At 40.8% G+C, this 13,864-nt stretch overlaps 1 protein-coding gene across 1 annotated transcript in view; it reads right to left on the bottom strand.

Moving 5' to 3' along the window:
- Alg14 (ALG14, UDP-N-acetylglucosaminyltransferase subunit) overlaps positions 1-12,138 on the bottom strand; it is a 129,413-nt gene extending 117,275 nt beyond the window's left edge. Inside the window, exons 1-2 of the mRNA XM_004635700.2 lie at positions 11,937-12,138; positions 7,389-7,540 (exon numbers count right to left, since the gene is read on the bottom strand). Of these exons, the coding sequence (XP_004635757.1) occupies positions 7,389-7,540; positions 11,937-12,075 (291 nt within the window). The 5' untranslated portion in view covers positions 12,076-12,138. The remainder of the gene's footprint in view (positions 1-7,388; positions 7,541-11,936) is intronic.
- Positions 12,139-13,864: the final 1,726 nt, after the last annotated feature.

Below are 13,864 nucleotides of genomic sequence, written 5' to 3'. Positions count from 1 at the left end.
AGGTGAAGTAGGAGGAAGAGGAAGCTCTCCGCACACACTCACGGGACCTGGGCTAGGACTGGGTCTGGGGGCTCCGGGACGGGGCAAAAATTCCTACTCAGCGGGCAGGGTGGGGGAGGCACTGCAGAGTGGTGGGGGGCGGCCCAAGGGCCTGGGAGAGGGTCCGGCCCACTCTGCGCCTGGGCTGGGACTGGTCCCGCCAGCTCAGGGTAGCAGAAAGCCCTCTGCACACTCACTGGACCTGGGCTAGGACTGGGTCTCCCAACTTTCTTTTTTTTTGTTTATGTTAAAGGTTTTTTTATTGAGAAATAAATATGAATGAGACAGTTTTACAGCTAATAGGACAGTTTTGATAGTCAATACACTGTACATTGTTATCTTCTTAGTGGTTATCCATAGTACAAGAAGCAGACGCCCTGCCAACTTTCTACACAAATAGTGAAATTGAAAAATGATTCTAACATCGCAGATGCAGGAAAGGCATTAGGTAAAAATTAACACCAGCTGGACATGGCTGCACACCCTGGCAGCCCAGCATTTTGAGAGGCTAAGGTGGGAGGACTGCGAGTCTGAGCCCAGCTTAGGCAACTAAGATCCTGTCTCAAAATTTAAAATATTCCCCAGTACCACATGCATACACCAAGAATTTTTTTTTAAAAAAAACCTCTTGGAATATTTTTAAAATCAGAAAAAAATAAAAGGATGAAACATAAATTATTTTTGTCACTGGTCTATATTTATAGCAAAATAAAAAAGCGATTATACATGGAAAAAGAATCAGAATAGCTTCTACTTCTAGATGAGACAATCTTCATGGATGACAAAAATTTATAAACATCTAGATTATCAGGATTAATTAGATTGTAGCAAGGTAGTTCTTGATAAGATGGCTGTATAAAAATCAACTGCATTTCTATACACTATGACACAGGAAATATCATTAAAGATTTATAATAATCGCAGTAAGAAGATATCTAGTTGGCCAGCCTGAGAGCTCAGCAAACTAAAGTTCCTGCTTAGGCAGAGCGCAGGGGCCGGGATTAGATCCCTGGCGTGTCGCATACTGTGTGCCATGCCAGCCCTGCCCACGGGGTGCCCTGAGACTACGATTGAGACTGGGCGTGGTGGCATGTGCCTGTAATCCCAGTGCTTGGGAGGCTGAAAACAGGAGAATCACTGAGTCTGATCTATGTGGTAAGACCCTGTGGACCCTGTCCTAAAAAAAAAAAAAAGATAACTAAAAATAAACACAAGAAAAGATATACAAGACTTACAAAGATAATTAGAAAACATTAAAGCAAAATTTCCAGGGACAGCTACATAAAGGACAGATGTTTGGGGATAGGAAGACATGATCCTAGAGAGGCAAGTCCTTTCCATGATGTATTCAATATAATTCAAATAAAAATGCCATGGCTCTGACTGAATTTGTCAAAGTTAATTAAAAACACCTATGCCAAAAAGAAAGACTAAATCTGGAGCAATAGCACATACCTGCAATCTCCACTCCTCAGGAGGTTGAGGCAGGATTTCAAGTTTGAATCCAGCCTGGGTAACTTAGCATGATCCTGTCTCAAAATAAAACAAAATAAAATGGGCAGGCAAAATAGCTTCATGGTGGAATGTCCCTGGGTTTATCCTGAAGGAAGGGAGAACAGTTAAAACATTTCTGAAGAATAAGGAGCTCAGTATAGACAAGAGAACCAGGAAACAGAATAGACAGCTAGCATACAGCTCTGTATATACAAAGAAAGCTGATGTAATAGTGATGACAATGAACAATCAATGGGGAACAGTCTGATTAATAAGTGGTACTGGGCCAGGACAGCTGTCTTAGCATGTGGAAACTAGATCTCTTTCAAGCATACAGAAAAATCATTTCAGATAGATCAAATACCAATATGGAAAGAAAAGCCTTGCAACTCTGACCTCAAAGTGCTGGGGAAAAGTATAAATTTGGACCCCTGATGGAAGATATAAACATTAAAGGGAACTATAAACATTAAAATTTAAATCTATTCATCATAAAACAATGAAAGAATAAGCAGAAAGAAAAATGTATTTATAATATATATGACTATGTAATCTATGACATTTGATTGATATACAAAATAGACAAATGGGGCTGGCAAGATAGCACAGCACATCAAGCACCTGCTTAGGCAGGAGTGGGGATGGGGGTTCGATCCCTGGTACTGCATGCTGTGCTGGCCCCACCCCCAGATGCGCTGAGCCGGTGACCAAGACTAGATGTGGTGGCCCATGCCTGTGATCCCAGCACTGGAGAGGCTGAAAACAGGAACATCACTATGAGCCCGATATGCATAGTGAGACTCTGTAGCAAAGGCATAAATTTAAAAAAAAAAAAAAAAAAAAAAAAAAGACAAGTGGAAAAAAAAAAAGAAAATGGTCCTAAACTGAAGAAAGATCTAATAGTTCACTGAAGTGCAGAAAGAAACAATAAGAAAACAGACAAGTAGACACGATATGGCTAAATTTAAATTCTAAGGAAGAGAATCAAACTGGAACACAAGTGCTAGAAGAGAATGGACAAGTATTGTATCTTCAGACATCTAAGGAAAGAAATTGTGTCATCATAGTTAGAACTGTACACCGAGCAAAACAACCCCTGGGGCACAATGTCACAAAAAGCAATTCTCAGATATGCAAAGGCCCTGGAACTACACTGGCCTTGTGGCCATTCCAGTAAAAAATAGTCAAAGATGTACCTGAGGCAAGTATATGATAAAATTCAAAAGAAATGGTCCACAAGGATTGGTGGTGAGTTAGGATTATGTAATTACTGATGCCATCCTAATATTTAATTAAATTAAAGGTACTTGAGATAGGTAATGAAAATGTACTCTATAAATTCTCTGCTTTTTCTTTTTCTTCATTTCTGATACTTCTTCTTTTCCCTCATTCTTTACATTTTTGCTCCAAAAATTCCATTTGCTTGATTTCTGATCCATAAATAAGGTTTTTAACTATATTTACCTGGGTAATAACTTGAAAATTATAATTGTGATCATCTTTTTGTTTTAATTTCTAAAAAATCTGAGATGTTTTGAGATTGTTTCTTTTGTAAAAATAGACTATTCTTGTCAATTAATGGAATAGTGCATAGAATTTCAATGACAACATAACAATTAAAAAGTTATTCTGTGATCTGGCCATGATGGTACATACCTTTAATCCCAGCACTTGGGAGCCTGAAGCAAGAAGAACCCGATTTTGAGGCCAGTATGGGATACAAAGCAAGTTCAAGACTAGCCTAGTTGCATGGTGAAACCCCATCTTAAAAAAAGTTATTTTGTTTTTAATTTAACTATTTTGGCAAAGTCCTTTTGCTTTGAACCTGTTGATTCTCACATCTGGTAGTGCTTCATTTTCAGCTTATAAATGAAAGTCTAGCGGCACCTGATATAACTTTCCATAATGTAAAAAGGTGCTATTGTATATTGTCCTAGTAGCTACTGTATACTGCATCCACTAGACACAAGTAGCTATTGAGCACCAGAAATGCTACCATGATTGAGAGTGCAAATTTTAAGTTGTATTTAACTTTAGTAATTTAAATTGAAATATAAATAGCCACATGTCGCTGGTAGCTACTACACTGGAAAGTGGTCTAGATTGTTCAGTATTCTTGGTTCCTAAGGACTTTCCCACCAAATGCACCAATTACTATTGATTTCTTCAGTTTAGATTTACTTTTCCAGCTCTATGAAAGGTACGAAAGATGATTGGCAGGGCTATGGATGCCAAGTTCCCTAAGTTGTAGTGCACAAAAAGGCCAGTAGGCGAAGCCCCCCTTAAGGAGGGCTTATGAGAAATGACAAGGATGTAACTGTTCACAACAGCCCTCCACACTCCCAACTTTCTCACCCCCACGAAACACACCCGCCTTGCATCAACATCTCACAGCACTATGCACAGACTACGACAACACACAAGTGACAGCCATAAAGTGCAACAGGCACGCTCACGTTACCATCATTAATAAATAGTTCATGGTGCACATTCATGTGCACGAACACTGAGGAAGGCAGAGGCAGAAGGATCACAAGTTTGAGTACAACCTGAGACCCTAGCGAGACACTTTCTAAACATAAAAATAAAAAGGGTTGGGAACATAGCTCAGTGTGAAGGCCCCCGGGGTTTTCATCCCCAGTATGAAAGGAAGGGATACTGAGGTTAAGCTTAACAGCCTAGGTTGTATAGTAATAACAATAAGCTTGTCTTCTGGAGGGTTAACAATCTAAGTTTGCAGACCAAAATTAGAGAAAAAGGAAATTAGAGGGCCGCAAGGAAAGCCAACATTTTGACCCTAGCCTTCCAAGGTCAATTAAGACCCAGGACATATAAGAACTTGTACTATAACATCATGTAACTCAGTAGTGTCCCAAATTTTCTGATCAAGGAGATTATGGGGCCAAAGAGGAAAGTGATTGATGATGTAGAGTGTGCCTAAGGAGAGTCACATGGAGAGAAAACAGTCTCTCAGGCTTTCACAGAGAGCACATAGGCCAAGCAATGGCCATGACTTATCCACATGACTGACACTGACAAAGGATCTATAATATGAGGTACAGGATCTCAGGATAAATCCTGAGAGGATTTCACTGGCCTTATCAGATCCGAAAGCTACAACTCTTGCCGCATAGGTCCTGCTTTACCTTGGTCTTAACCATCCAGCAGAAAAGTATAAAAATGAAGTATAAGAAGTAAAGCCATGGTTTTATGTTGAGATGTAGGGGACTTAGGTCAACAATTTCTGACATTGCCAGTGAAGCATAAGACCCAATACTATTATGGACTACTGGACTCTTTTAGAATATTTTGCTGAGTTAACACACCTATAGTATTCAAATAAAGGAACTAAACAAAAAAGGGGATACAGATGAATGTCCATTTTGTATCTGTGTATTCAAAATGGTTAGGATAGATATATAGTTACATTCTCTTAATGAATAGAGGGATTTGTTCTAATAGAGTATGTAAATAGGATATCATGTCTGCATCTTTTACAGCAAATAAACACTAGGAAGAATGTATGCAATGTGTTAATTATTGAAACTGTCCTACCAATTTGGTTTGAAACTGTCTCATCGCTATTTGTTTATCAATAAAATTATGGAAAAAATAAATAAAAAAATAAAAAGACATTTTTGTTATGAAAAGGAAAGGAAGGAAGGTGGGAAGAAGGGAGGTAAGGTGCAGGGGAAGAGTGCTGAGAAAATGGGAGGAGTTGAGTGGAGAGAGAGGGGAGGGGAAGGGAAGGTAAAGGAAGGAAAGGAAAGGAAAGGAAAGGAAAGGAAAGGAAAGGAAAGGAAAGAGCATAGGAAACCAGACTCAGAAAAGACCACATGAAGATGAAGGTAGAGATTGGAGGAGGGGTGCATCTGCAAGCTAAGGCATGTCAAAGATGGCTGCCAACCACAAGAAGCCAGAAGAGACAAGCAAAAATTTTCTAGAGGAAGCAGGACCCTTGACACCTTGATTTTAGACTTGTAGCCTTCAAAATTGTGAGATGACACATTTCCATTGTTTTCAGCCACCCAGCTTATGGTATTTTGCTACAGGAACTCTGACAAATTAATCTCTAAAACAGAAAAGGAACATTTGGCTAAGTTCTCAGAAAAAAGGACCACACATTTTTCTACAGCTGGATGATACCTTGTAGATTCATAGTCTGATCCTGTTTGACATGAATTTTCCAAGAATACATTTTAACAGTGTGATAGGCAAGGATCAGGTTAAAAAACAACTAAAAACCAATATACAAACATGAAATGAAAGTATGGGTAGGAGTAGCAGAGGGAATGAGAAGGAGTCTGGGAGAGGTGACAGTATTAGTGGACCCTGTTTTCCAAGTGTGCCAAGTCTGCCATCTTGACCGCATTAAGAGACTCATGGCTGAGGGTGCCACAGGGAGGTGGGGCCCAGCAGGAGCCAGCAGGTCACAGGGGCCCATAAAGAACATACTTCTGGCTGGAGCTTTGCACCTGTACTCTGCTTCCCAGCCACAATGAAGTCCACAGCTTTGCTCCACTATGCTGTTTCTGCTTTGGACTGACAACCTCAGAAAACATGAGCCAAATGAACCATTTCCTTCTTTAGGCTATGCATGTTAAGCATTGTTTTCCAATGAGATAAGTGGCTGATACCACGGAAAAGAACGCTTAAGCCAGGACCGACGCAGCAAGGCTTTCCAGGTGATTTCTCACCTTGTCCTTCGTAAGCAGTACTTGCATTCTCCTGTCTACAGATAATGCACCTACCAGGTGAAAGACTGCCCACCAGCTGCTCGTGTCTTCCACAGAGCCTTCTGCTGACAAGAGACAGACTGCATTCTCTACATCTCGAGGTCCAAAAAGCCCAGCCAAGCCTCTGATGGGCTTCCATGACTAAACTACCCAACACTGCCCCATGTCTGGGCAAATCTCAGAGAAAGAGTGGATGGTAACAATGTGCATAAGAAACAGGTCGAGAGTCCCTTGTCAATAAAGGAATAGTTTTCATTTTATCTCCAAATTATGGCAAAAATGAGGTGAGCAATGGAGGTTAGAGAAGCACTTCTAAAGGCAGACACAGATATTATGTGGATAATAAGGTGCAGTCATGTCATAGATAAATCAAATTATCAACAATTATAGTGATAAAACACTATAATGAAGAGTCAATAAGCATCAGGTATTTAATGCACTATGCATGTAACTATAAACAAAAATGGATTTCACAGTTTGAATTCAATGAAAAGCTGCTTTCTCCAATAAAGGAAAATGTAAGAAATTAGGAGACCACTTTATAATTTGCAGATTTGTGTTAAAGAAATTCTTAATTTTCTTTCTTTTTTTTAAGTATTTAGTACAGGGTCTATAGAGTCTCACTACACAGATCGGACTCGTATTGATCCTCTGGTTTTCAAACTTCCCAAGCACTGGAAATATAGGTGCGCACCACCATGCCCAGTCTCAAATGCTGTTTCATCATGCCCCAGGGTTGGGGCCAACATGGCATGGCACATCAAGGATCAAACCCGGTCCCTTCTGCCTAAGCAGACACTTTAATCTGTTGAGCTATCTGGCTGGCCCAAGGTTCTTAACTTTCGACAGCAAAAAAATCACTAGCAAACACTGGACTGCCGCAGGGCGTGGTACCTGTGTGGTGAATGTCTGCTATACCAGCACTTGGGAGGCTGAGGTATGAGGACTGCCACAGGTACAAGGCTCGCCTGGGCTCCAGAGCAAGACCTTGTCTCAAAAAACTAAACAACAGAAACACTGTGACCGCCTTATTACGGGTACAGTGCTAGAGTGAGATGAGATTATTTCCAGAGACAAATATACAACTTGTAACTTTCAGAAATAGAAATGATCACTTACCATGGTACTAGGGTCTCTATCAGCTCGATCTAGTTCAAAAGAATTAATTTTATCGGCACTCATTTTATCCGTGTCAGCAATGACATAATGCCTGGGGGAGTAAGCACTGGACAGGCTCCCAAGCAGCCTCAGGATCTCTGTGGTGTGCCCACCTGGAAAAAAAGTGCAAAGTCTAAGATTAAGAAACCTGCAACAGACACATCAGTTGGGCATAGTGTAGCAATGTCATGTTTCAGGGGTGGAAGGACCACCAATACTAAAATCTCAAAAGACACAAAAAAAATTTAAAAACAATAGGGAGATAGATGTTCTGCAAAAGGAAAGGGGACCATGAGATGGAAGAAAGGGGAAGGGAAGAGACAGGAAGGGAAAGAAAGAGAATTAAGATGTGGTACATATCTGCACCAACTCCCAGAGAGGAACATAGCCATTATGTACTGCAAATATGTACTAATAAAAAATAAAAATCGAAAAATAATCTATGACCTTGTATGAATACTTTTATATGAGGAAAAGATAACAAGTATATAAAAATAAAATTGGCACTAGTAGTAGGTACTTAAGAGTAAGACACGGTCTGCTGGTAAGCAGGCCTGGGGGCTGGGAGAGTCGGGGCAGGTTGGAGATTTACACAAAGTTCTTGTAATCAAGAAGACTGGTGGGAAAAGGACAAGATAGATACATAAATACAGATTGAGAAGATTTAAGATAGCAAGCAAAACTCAAATACAGGGACAAGAAAATGGTAATGAAAAATCGGTGCTCTAAAAGTAGGGAAGATCACTGGAAAAGGCTGAGATGACTTAGAAGACAAAGGTGACAGAGAGAGAGAAGTAGGGAGGCCATAGGGCAAAGGTAGCAGTGAGAAGGCCAGGCATGAGACGGGTCCGAGGGGTGAGAAGGATACTGGGGAGGGGTGAAAGGTAGAACAAAGTTAGGAGAGTAGGAGGAAGACAGACACCAGAGGCTTCTGTGTATACCAATAAGGCAAGGCAGACATGACCAGCAGTGCTTGGGTCTTCCTAGGGAAGATGGCTGTCCACTGTCACCTCTGCTCCTAACAAGAGTTTCATACACACAGGTCCTCTAATATTTACCAGATCCACCAAAGAAATATATGTTCAAGTTCTAAGATAATATAATCTCAAAAAATCTAGTATTTAATTTCAAACACATCTCCTCAGCATCTGTGAGGAACTGGCTCCAAGACACCCTACAGAATGTACCAAAACATACAGAGGCTCATGTGCTTTACAAGAAAAGGATGTATGTGCATATAAGCTGCACAACTCAAATCATCTCTGGGCTACTCATACTATCGAATACAATCTAAATGCTATGTAAATAGTTATTATAATGTTAGGGCATAATGGTAAGATAAGTCTGCAACCATGTTCAGTATGGGTGGAATTTTTTTAAAATATTTTTGATCAGTGGTTGACAGAATCTAAGGATGCAGAGTTCTTGAATATGGGGGAGGGCTGACTGTATGCTCACTGTTGTTTCCCTTATACAAACAATAACCCACCACACATTTTAAGCAAAACAATTAGAAGACTTTAGGAAGGAGCTACATTTAAACCTATTTTAGTTGCATTTCAGAACACTCTGCTTCAGCCAGATTGACACCTTCACCATTTTCTATTCATCTTAGTTGTTAACTCTTCTTGTCTTTGGTCATGTTGTCGCCTCTACCGAGAAAGCTTCCCCCACTCCACCTCCTTTACTGTTCTAAGAAACAGCTTTTAATATGCCATGAACACATTATGTGTTTTTTCTCAATACATGTATTTTAGTATTAAGAATATAATACTAAAGAGTTTAGTAGTAAGAAAGGAAGAATTTATTTACAGGTTTAGAAGATGTTATATAAAAAAGAGATGTGGCATAGATTTAGTGCGAATTTCAGAAATTAAATTCATATATTAATTTTATACAACTTTGAAATAGCAAGCAATGCCTTGATTGGGGCATGTAATTTACACATCTGGTTTATACTCATTTTAGTATTTTTATTTTTAGCCTTGAAAGTGTTGTGGTTTGCAAAGCAGGTACTTGTTTTCACAGCTAGAATAATTAAGGCTAAAAGCTAATAACTAAACATCTTCCACTGCAATAAAAACCTCATTATATGTATCTTATAAGTTGTTTTTTTTTTCTTTTCTTTTTAAAGGAAACACTTCAGAGTATACCCACTGAAGTTAATCTTGTTACTGAAAAAAGTCATAAAAATGATAGACTATAAATTTGGGAAGAATAAAATCAGCTCAATGCAACCTAAAAATATATCCAGCACTATATACTTTTCACTACCTCTTTTACTATGGTCCTTTTCCAAGCCAGGATTGCATTTTTAAAAGGCTTGTCAAGGAAAGCCTACTAGGAAGGTAACAGATAATTAACAGGCTGGAGATGCCTGCAGTAGACTAAGGGAAGAAGAAGCTAATAAGGTCTAAGAGGTGACAGAGGTCAGGGTCAGATTACAGAAAAAGCCTTTTATTCTGTGGGCAACACGAACGTACTGGAAAATTCTGACTGAAGAAGGGTACCACTTGCCAGAGAAATGCTCAATCTAATTTTAGTTTCTAGTCCACCAACCTAATATTAACCAAGTGAACAGCTTTAACATTCATCTGTATACTCAAGTCAAAAACATCACGCTTTTGCCTTCTCCTGTTTTAATTTAGATAAAGTGGTATCCTTCCTGAAGACTGTGTAGCCATAGTAGAATTGTAGTAAAGATAACAAACACTTTAGCACTTATTGTGGCAAGCACCTCTTCTTCTTGTCTTGTTAGTTCTTCTTTCTTTCTTTCTTCTTTTTTTTTTTTTTTTTAATGTATTTAGTACAGGGTCCACAAGGTCTCACTATGTAGATCTGACTCGTAGTGATCCTCCTGTTTTCAGCCTCCCAAACCCTGGAATTACAGGCACACGCCACCACACCCAGTCTCATTTGCCATCTCAGGGCACCCCGGGGGCAGGGCCAACATGGCAAGCGGGGGAGCGAAGCCCCGTCCCTACATCTGCCTAAGCAGGTGCTTTAGTCTGCTGAGCTATCTGGCCAGCCCTAGTTTTTCTATATTCTCTATTTCATTCGCTGATGTTTCTTTGTGTACTTTTCATAGTGCCTGGTACATAGTTCGCTCTTCATGGCAAGTAACATTAGTCTGTTTTGTTATTTCAAGAGCTTAGCTTACTTCCCAGCCTCTCCTACAGCTCAAAAGTTAAGTGAATAAAGCCATGATTTATACTTGACCAGAAGTATGGTACATTTGCTCATCCTATAAATATTATTCTACATGAATTCAATCTCCCAGCACTTCTAAATACACACTGTGTGTGTGTGTGTGTGTGTGTGTGTGTAGCCATGCAACATGTAATGATATTTTGATCAGTGCTGGACATAATATATGATAATACTCCCGTGAGATTATAACAGCTGAAAAGTTCCTGATGCCTAATGATATTACGGCTGTCACAATTTAGTAACCCAAGGCAATACTCACATTAACAAACCTACTGTGCTGACCATCATATAAAAGTACAGCACATGCAACTAGGTACAGTATTACATAATATCTTATGACAGTAAATGAGTATGCTATCATTTATATCTTTACTGTGCACTTTATTGTTTAGACTACACATCTTGTTATTAAAAATGTTTCTTATAAAACAGCATGACTTGGACTGGTGGCAACAACTTCATGTATATAGCTTTTATTGTATCCATTAATTGCATCAGTTTTTGTTGTCCTTGATTTACTCTTGTGTTGTTTTATAAACTGTGGCCCTAGGAGCAATAAACTAAATCATACACATCTATACCAGAAAGCCTCACTATTTAGTATTCTAGATCACCTAGGATTGTGTAAATACATTGTATGCCTTCCCACAAGATGTAGTTCCCAGAAGTTAACCCTTTCACGACCGTACTTCATTTCTGTCAAAATGATCTGTCTGGCGGAGCTGGGGAGATAGCTCAGTAGAATATAACCCTTGCCTGGTCTGTTTAAAACTCTAAGCACCTTCAGAGACTGGTGGTTTGGGACTGTTTACCTGATAGGTCAGTGTGTTCCTCACCCCCTGCACCATGCTGTCGTTCTACGGTCTGTAGGTAATGTTTTTATCCAAGAGGGCTTTGTACATTCATAAATGTGACACTGTGCTTTGCCTCGTTTATCATGTAATATTTGTGTTTCCTATACTAAGTACAAAAGGCTTAGATAATAAACGCACAACAGCCAAACAGGAAACGCCGTGTAAGCTTCAGCGTTCTCGGTTTACTGATTATTTGTTAGACAGCTACACGCTACAGAAAACCCTAATTACACACGAATGTAAATTATTTGTCATTAAAAGGCGCCTAGGCCGCGTTAACAAAACAGCCTTCTTCCCTCGCTCGGCTGCCTTCAGTAACACAGAAACTACATATCCCAGCATGCAACGCTCCAAAAAAGGCTAAAGAGGCAAGAAAGAGCGTCGCGGTGTACTCTGGGGTTTGTAGTGACCAACCCAAACCGAACGTCACCGCCCTGATACTCACCCGACCCAGCCACTACCAAAAGGCTGAGAGACTCCCGAGGCGTAACATCCTGGCACCGCAACACTGTCCATAGTCTCAAGACTAGGACGACCGCCACCGTTCCCGCCGCAGCTACAGCTAGAATAAGGACACACACCATGTGAAAGAATGGCGCACGCGCGCAATTCCGGGCCTACAGTTCACACGTACGGCTACCGAGAAGACCCAAAAGTGTGGCAACGCGTCTCTCGTTGGGCGGGGCTTTTAGAACCCAGTGAGGTTAAGGACCGAGGACGCAGCTGGGCGTCTGTGGAGTTTTGTTGCTTCCTTATTCGTTTTTGCCCGGCTCCCGCCCAGACATAAAATAAAATCTGGGGAGCTGTAAACTCTGGATAAGTCTCCCCAGTTAGGAGGTGCTCCAGCCCTGCCCGCCAACTTGGGCCCGAGACCGAGGTCGCGTCTCTGGTTCCCTTCTTACCCCCATCCCTCCGCGTCCCTCTTTCCTGTTCTCTCCTTCCCATCTCCCTCTCTCAGCCCCGCTCCTGTCCTGTAGCGACTTTACGGGACCTAAAATTGGTGTTAGGGCCCTTCTGTAAACCTGCTTTCCCCGTCCTTCTGTTTTCTGCGGCCTCACTATGATCAGAGTAGTGGAATGTGATCACCTCAGGTTATATCACGTTCCTGAGAGCGTTTCCAGTTTGTGCTTCGTGCCTTCAGTCAAAATAATTCTCTGCCAGCAACCCCTCTAATCCGTTTTACAGTTTTTTATGTGTACTTTATCAACATTACAGCAACAGGGAGAGAGAGAGAGAGAGAGAGAGAGAGAGAGAGAGAGAGAGAGAGAGAGAGAGATCTGTATCCCAAATGAACTCGCCATTTGGACCCTCATAAATTTATAGGTTGGAGAGGACAAGTACATAGATGCATGTACATGTCCAGAAACGTGCAACAACTTGCTCGGGTAGAATAGTGTCAGATCTACAATTAGAGACCAGGAATCCTAACGGCTGTAGCACAGGTGGAGTGTGTCGTGTATTCCTGTGCTAAATTCGGTCTTACCTGATGTCCTAGAATGTGTTATTGAAGGTTTTATTTCCAGGGTTCCCCAGGGAGGTCCTAAATCAGAATATCAGAAAAGATGCCTGGATCCGCTTACGAAACCAGTGAATCAGTTCTTGAACCAAGAGGCAAGTTTGGGAAGCTTAATGGATAGATCCTTTTCTACTCATGGATGTCCAGATACTTTCTGTTTGTGCTCAAACCCTCTTAACCTGAAATCTGCACAATAAAGTCACTATTAGTGACTTTTTATAAAGAAATAAAATCCCATATTAGTATTAGTTCACTTTTTATAAAGAAATAAAATCCCATAAGGGAAGATTTTCAGGTTGCCCATCAAGAGGTGCAGAGGGTGACCAGGAGGATAATGGATGATCTGGGAGACAACTGGGGACTGGAGTACCAAGGGATGCTACTAGGCTCTCTATTTTAGCTCAGACCTATAGTGCCTAGTGTGTTCTGTACACTAGGTTAGGCACTGGGGGTACAGTGTGGTAAGGTAGTCACAGCACCCAAGCAGTGACTTCACAGTGAGTCTGACTGTATGAGGCCCAGGCCTCTGGTTGGGCCTCAGAGAAAAGCCATCCAGCCCATGGGCTCCCAGCAATCCTGACAGGCCCATTTCCACCAGTCAACTTCGGGCCTAATAAAGATAGAAAGTATGAATAAAGAAGACTGAAGCTTTTCTGTAAGGACCAGGGAAACCATTTTGATCAGCGTTTTGCCTGCCTATGACAAGGTAGGATACAGCTGGGAGTTTCTAGTTTTGGTCAGACAGGGAACTGGGAACATGTGACTACCAGGACTGATGGTCATATATATTACTTTAAAATTTTATTTATTTATTTATTTATTTATGAGAGAGAGAGAGAGAGAGAGAGAGAGAGAGA

This window comes from Octodon degus, unplaced genomic scaffold, assembly GCF_000260255.1.
Source record: "Octodon degus isolate 3935 unplaced genomic scaffold, OctDeg1.0 scaffold00074, whole genome shotgun sequence".
NCBI classification, from domain to species: domain Eukaryota; kingdom Metazoa; phylum Chordata; class Mammalia; order Rodentia; family Octodontidae; genus Octodon; species Octodon degus.
This window is presented reverse-complemented; position numbering and strand designations above follow the sequence as displayed.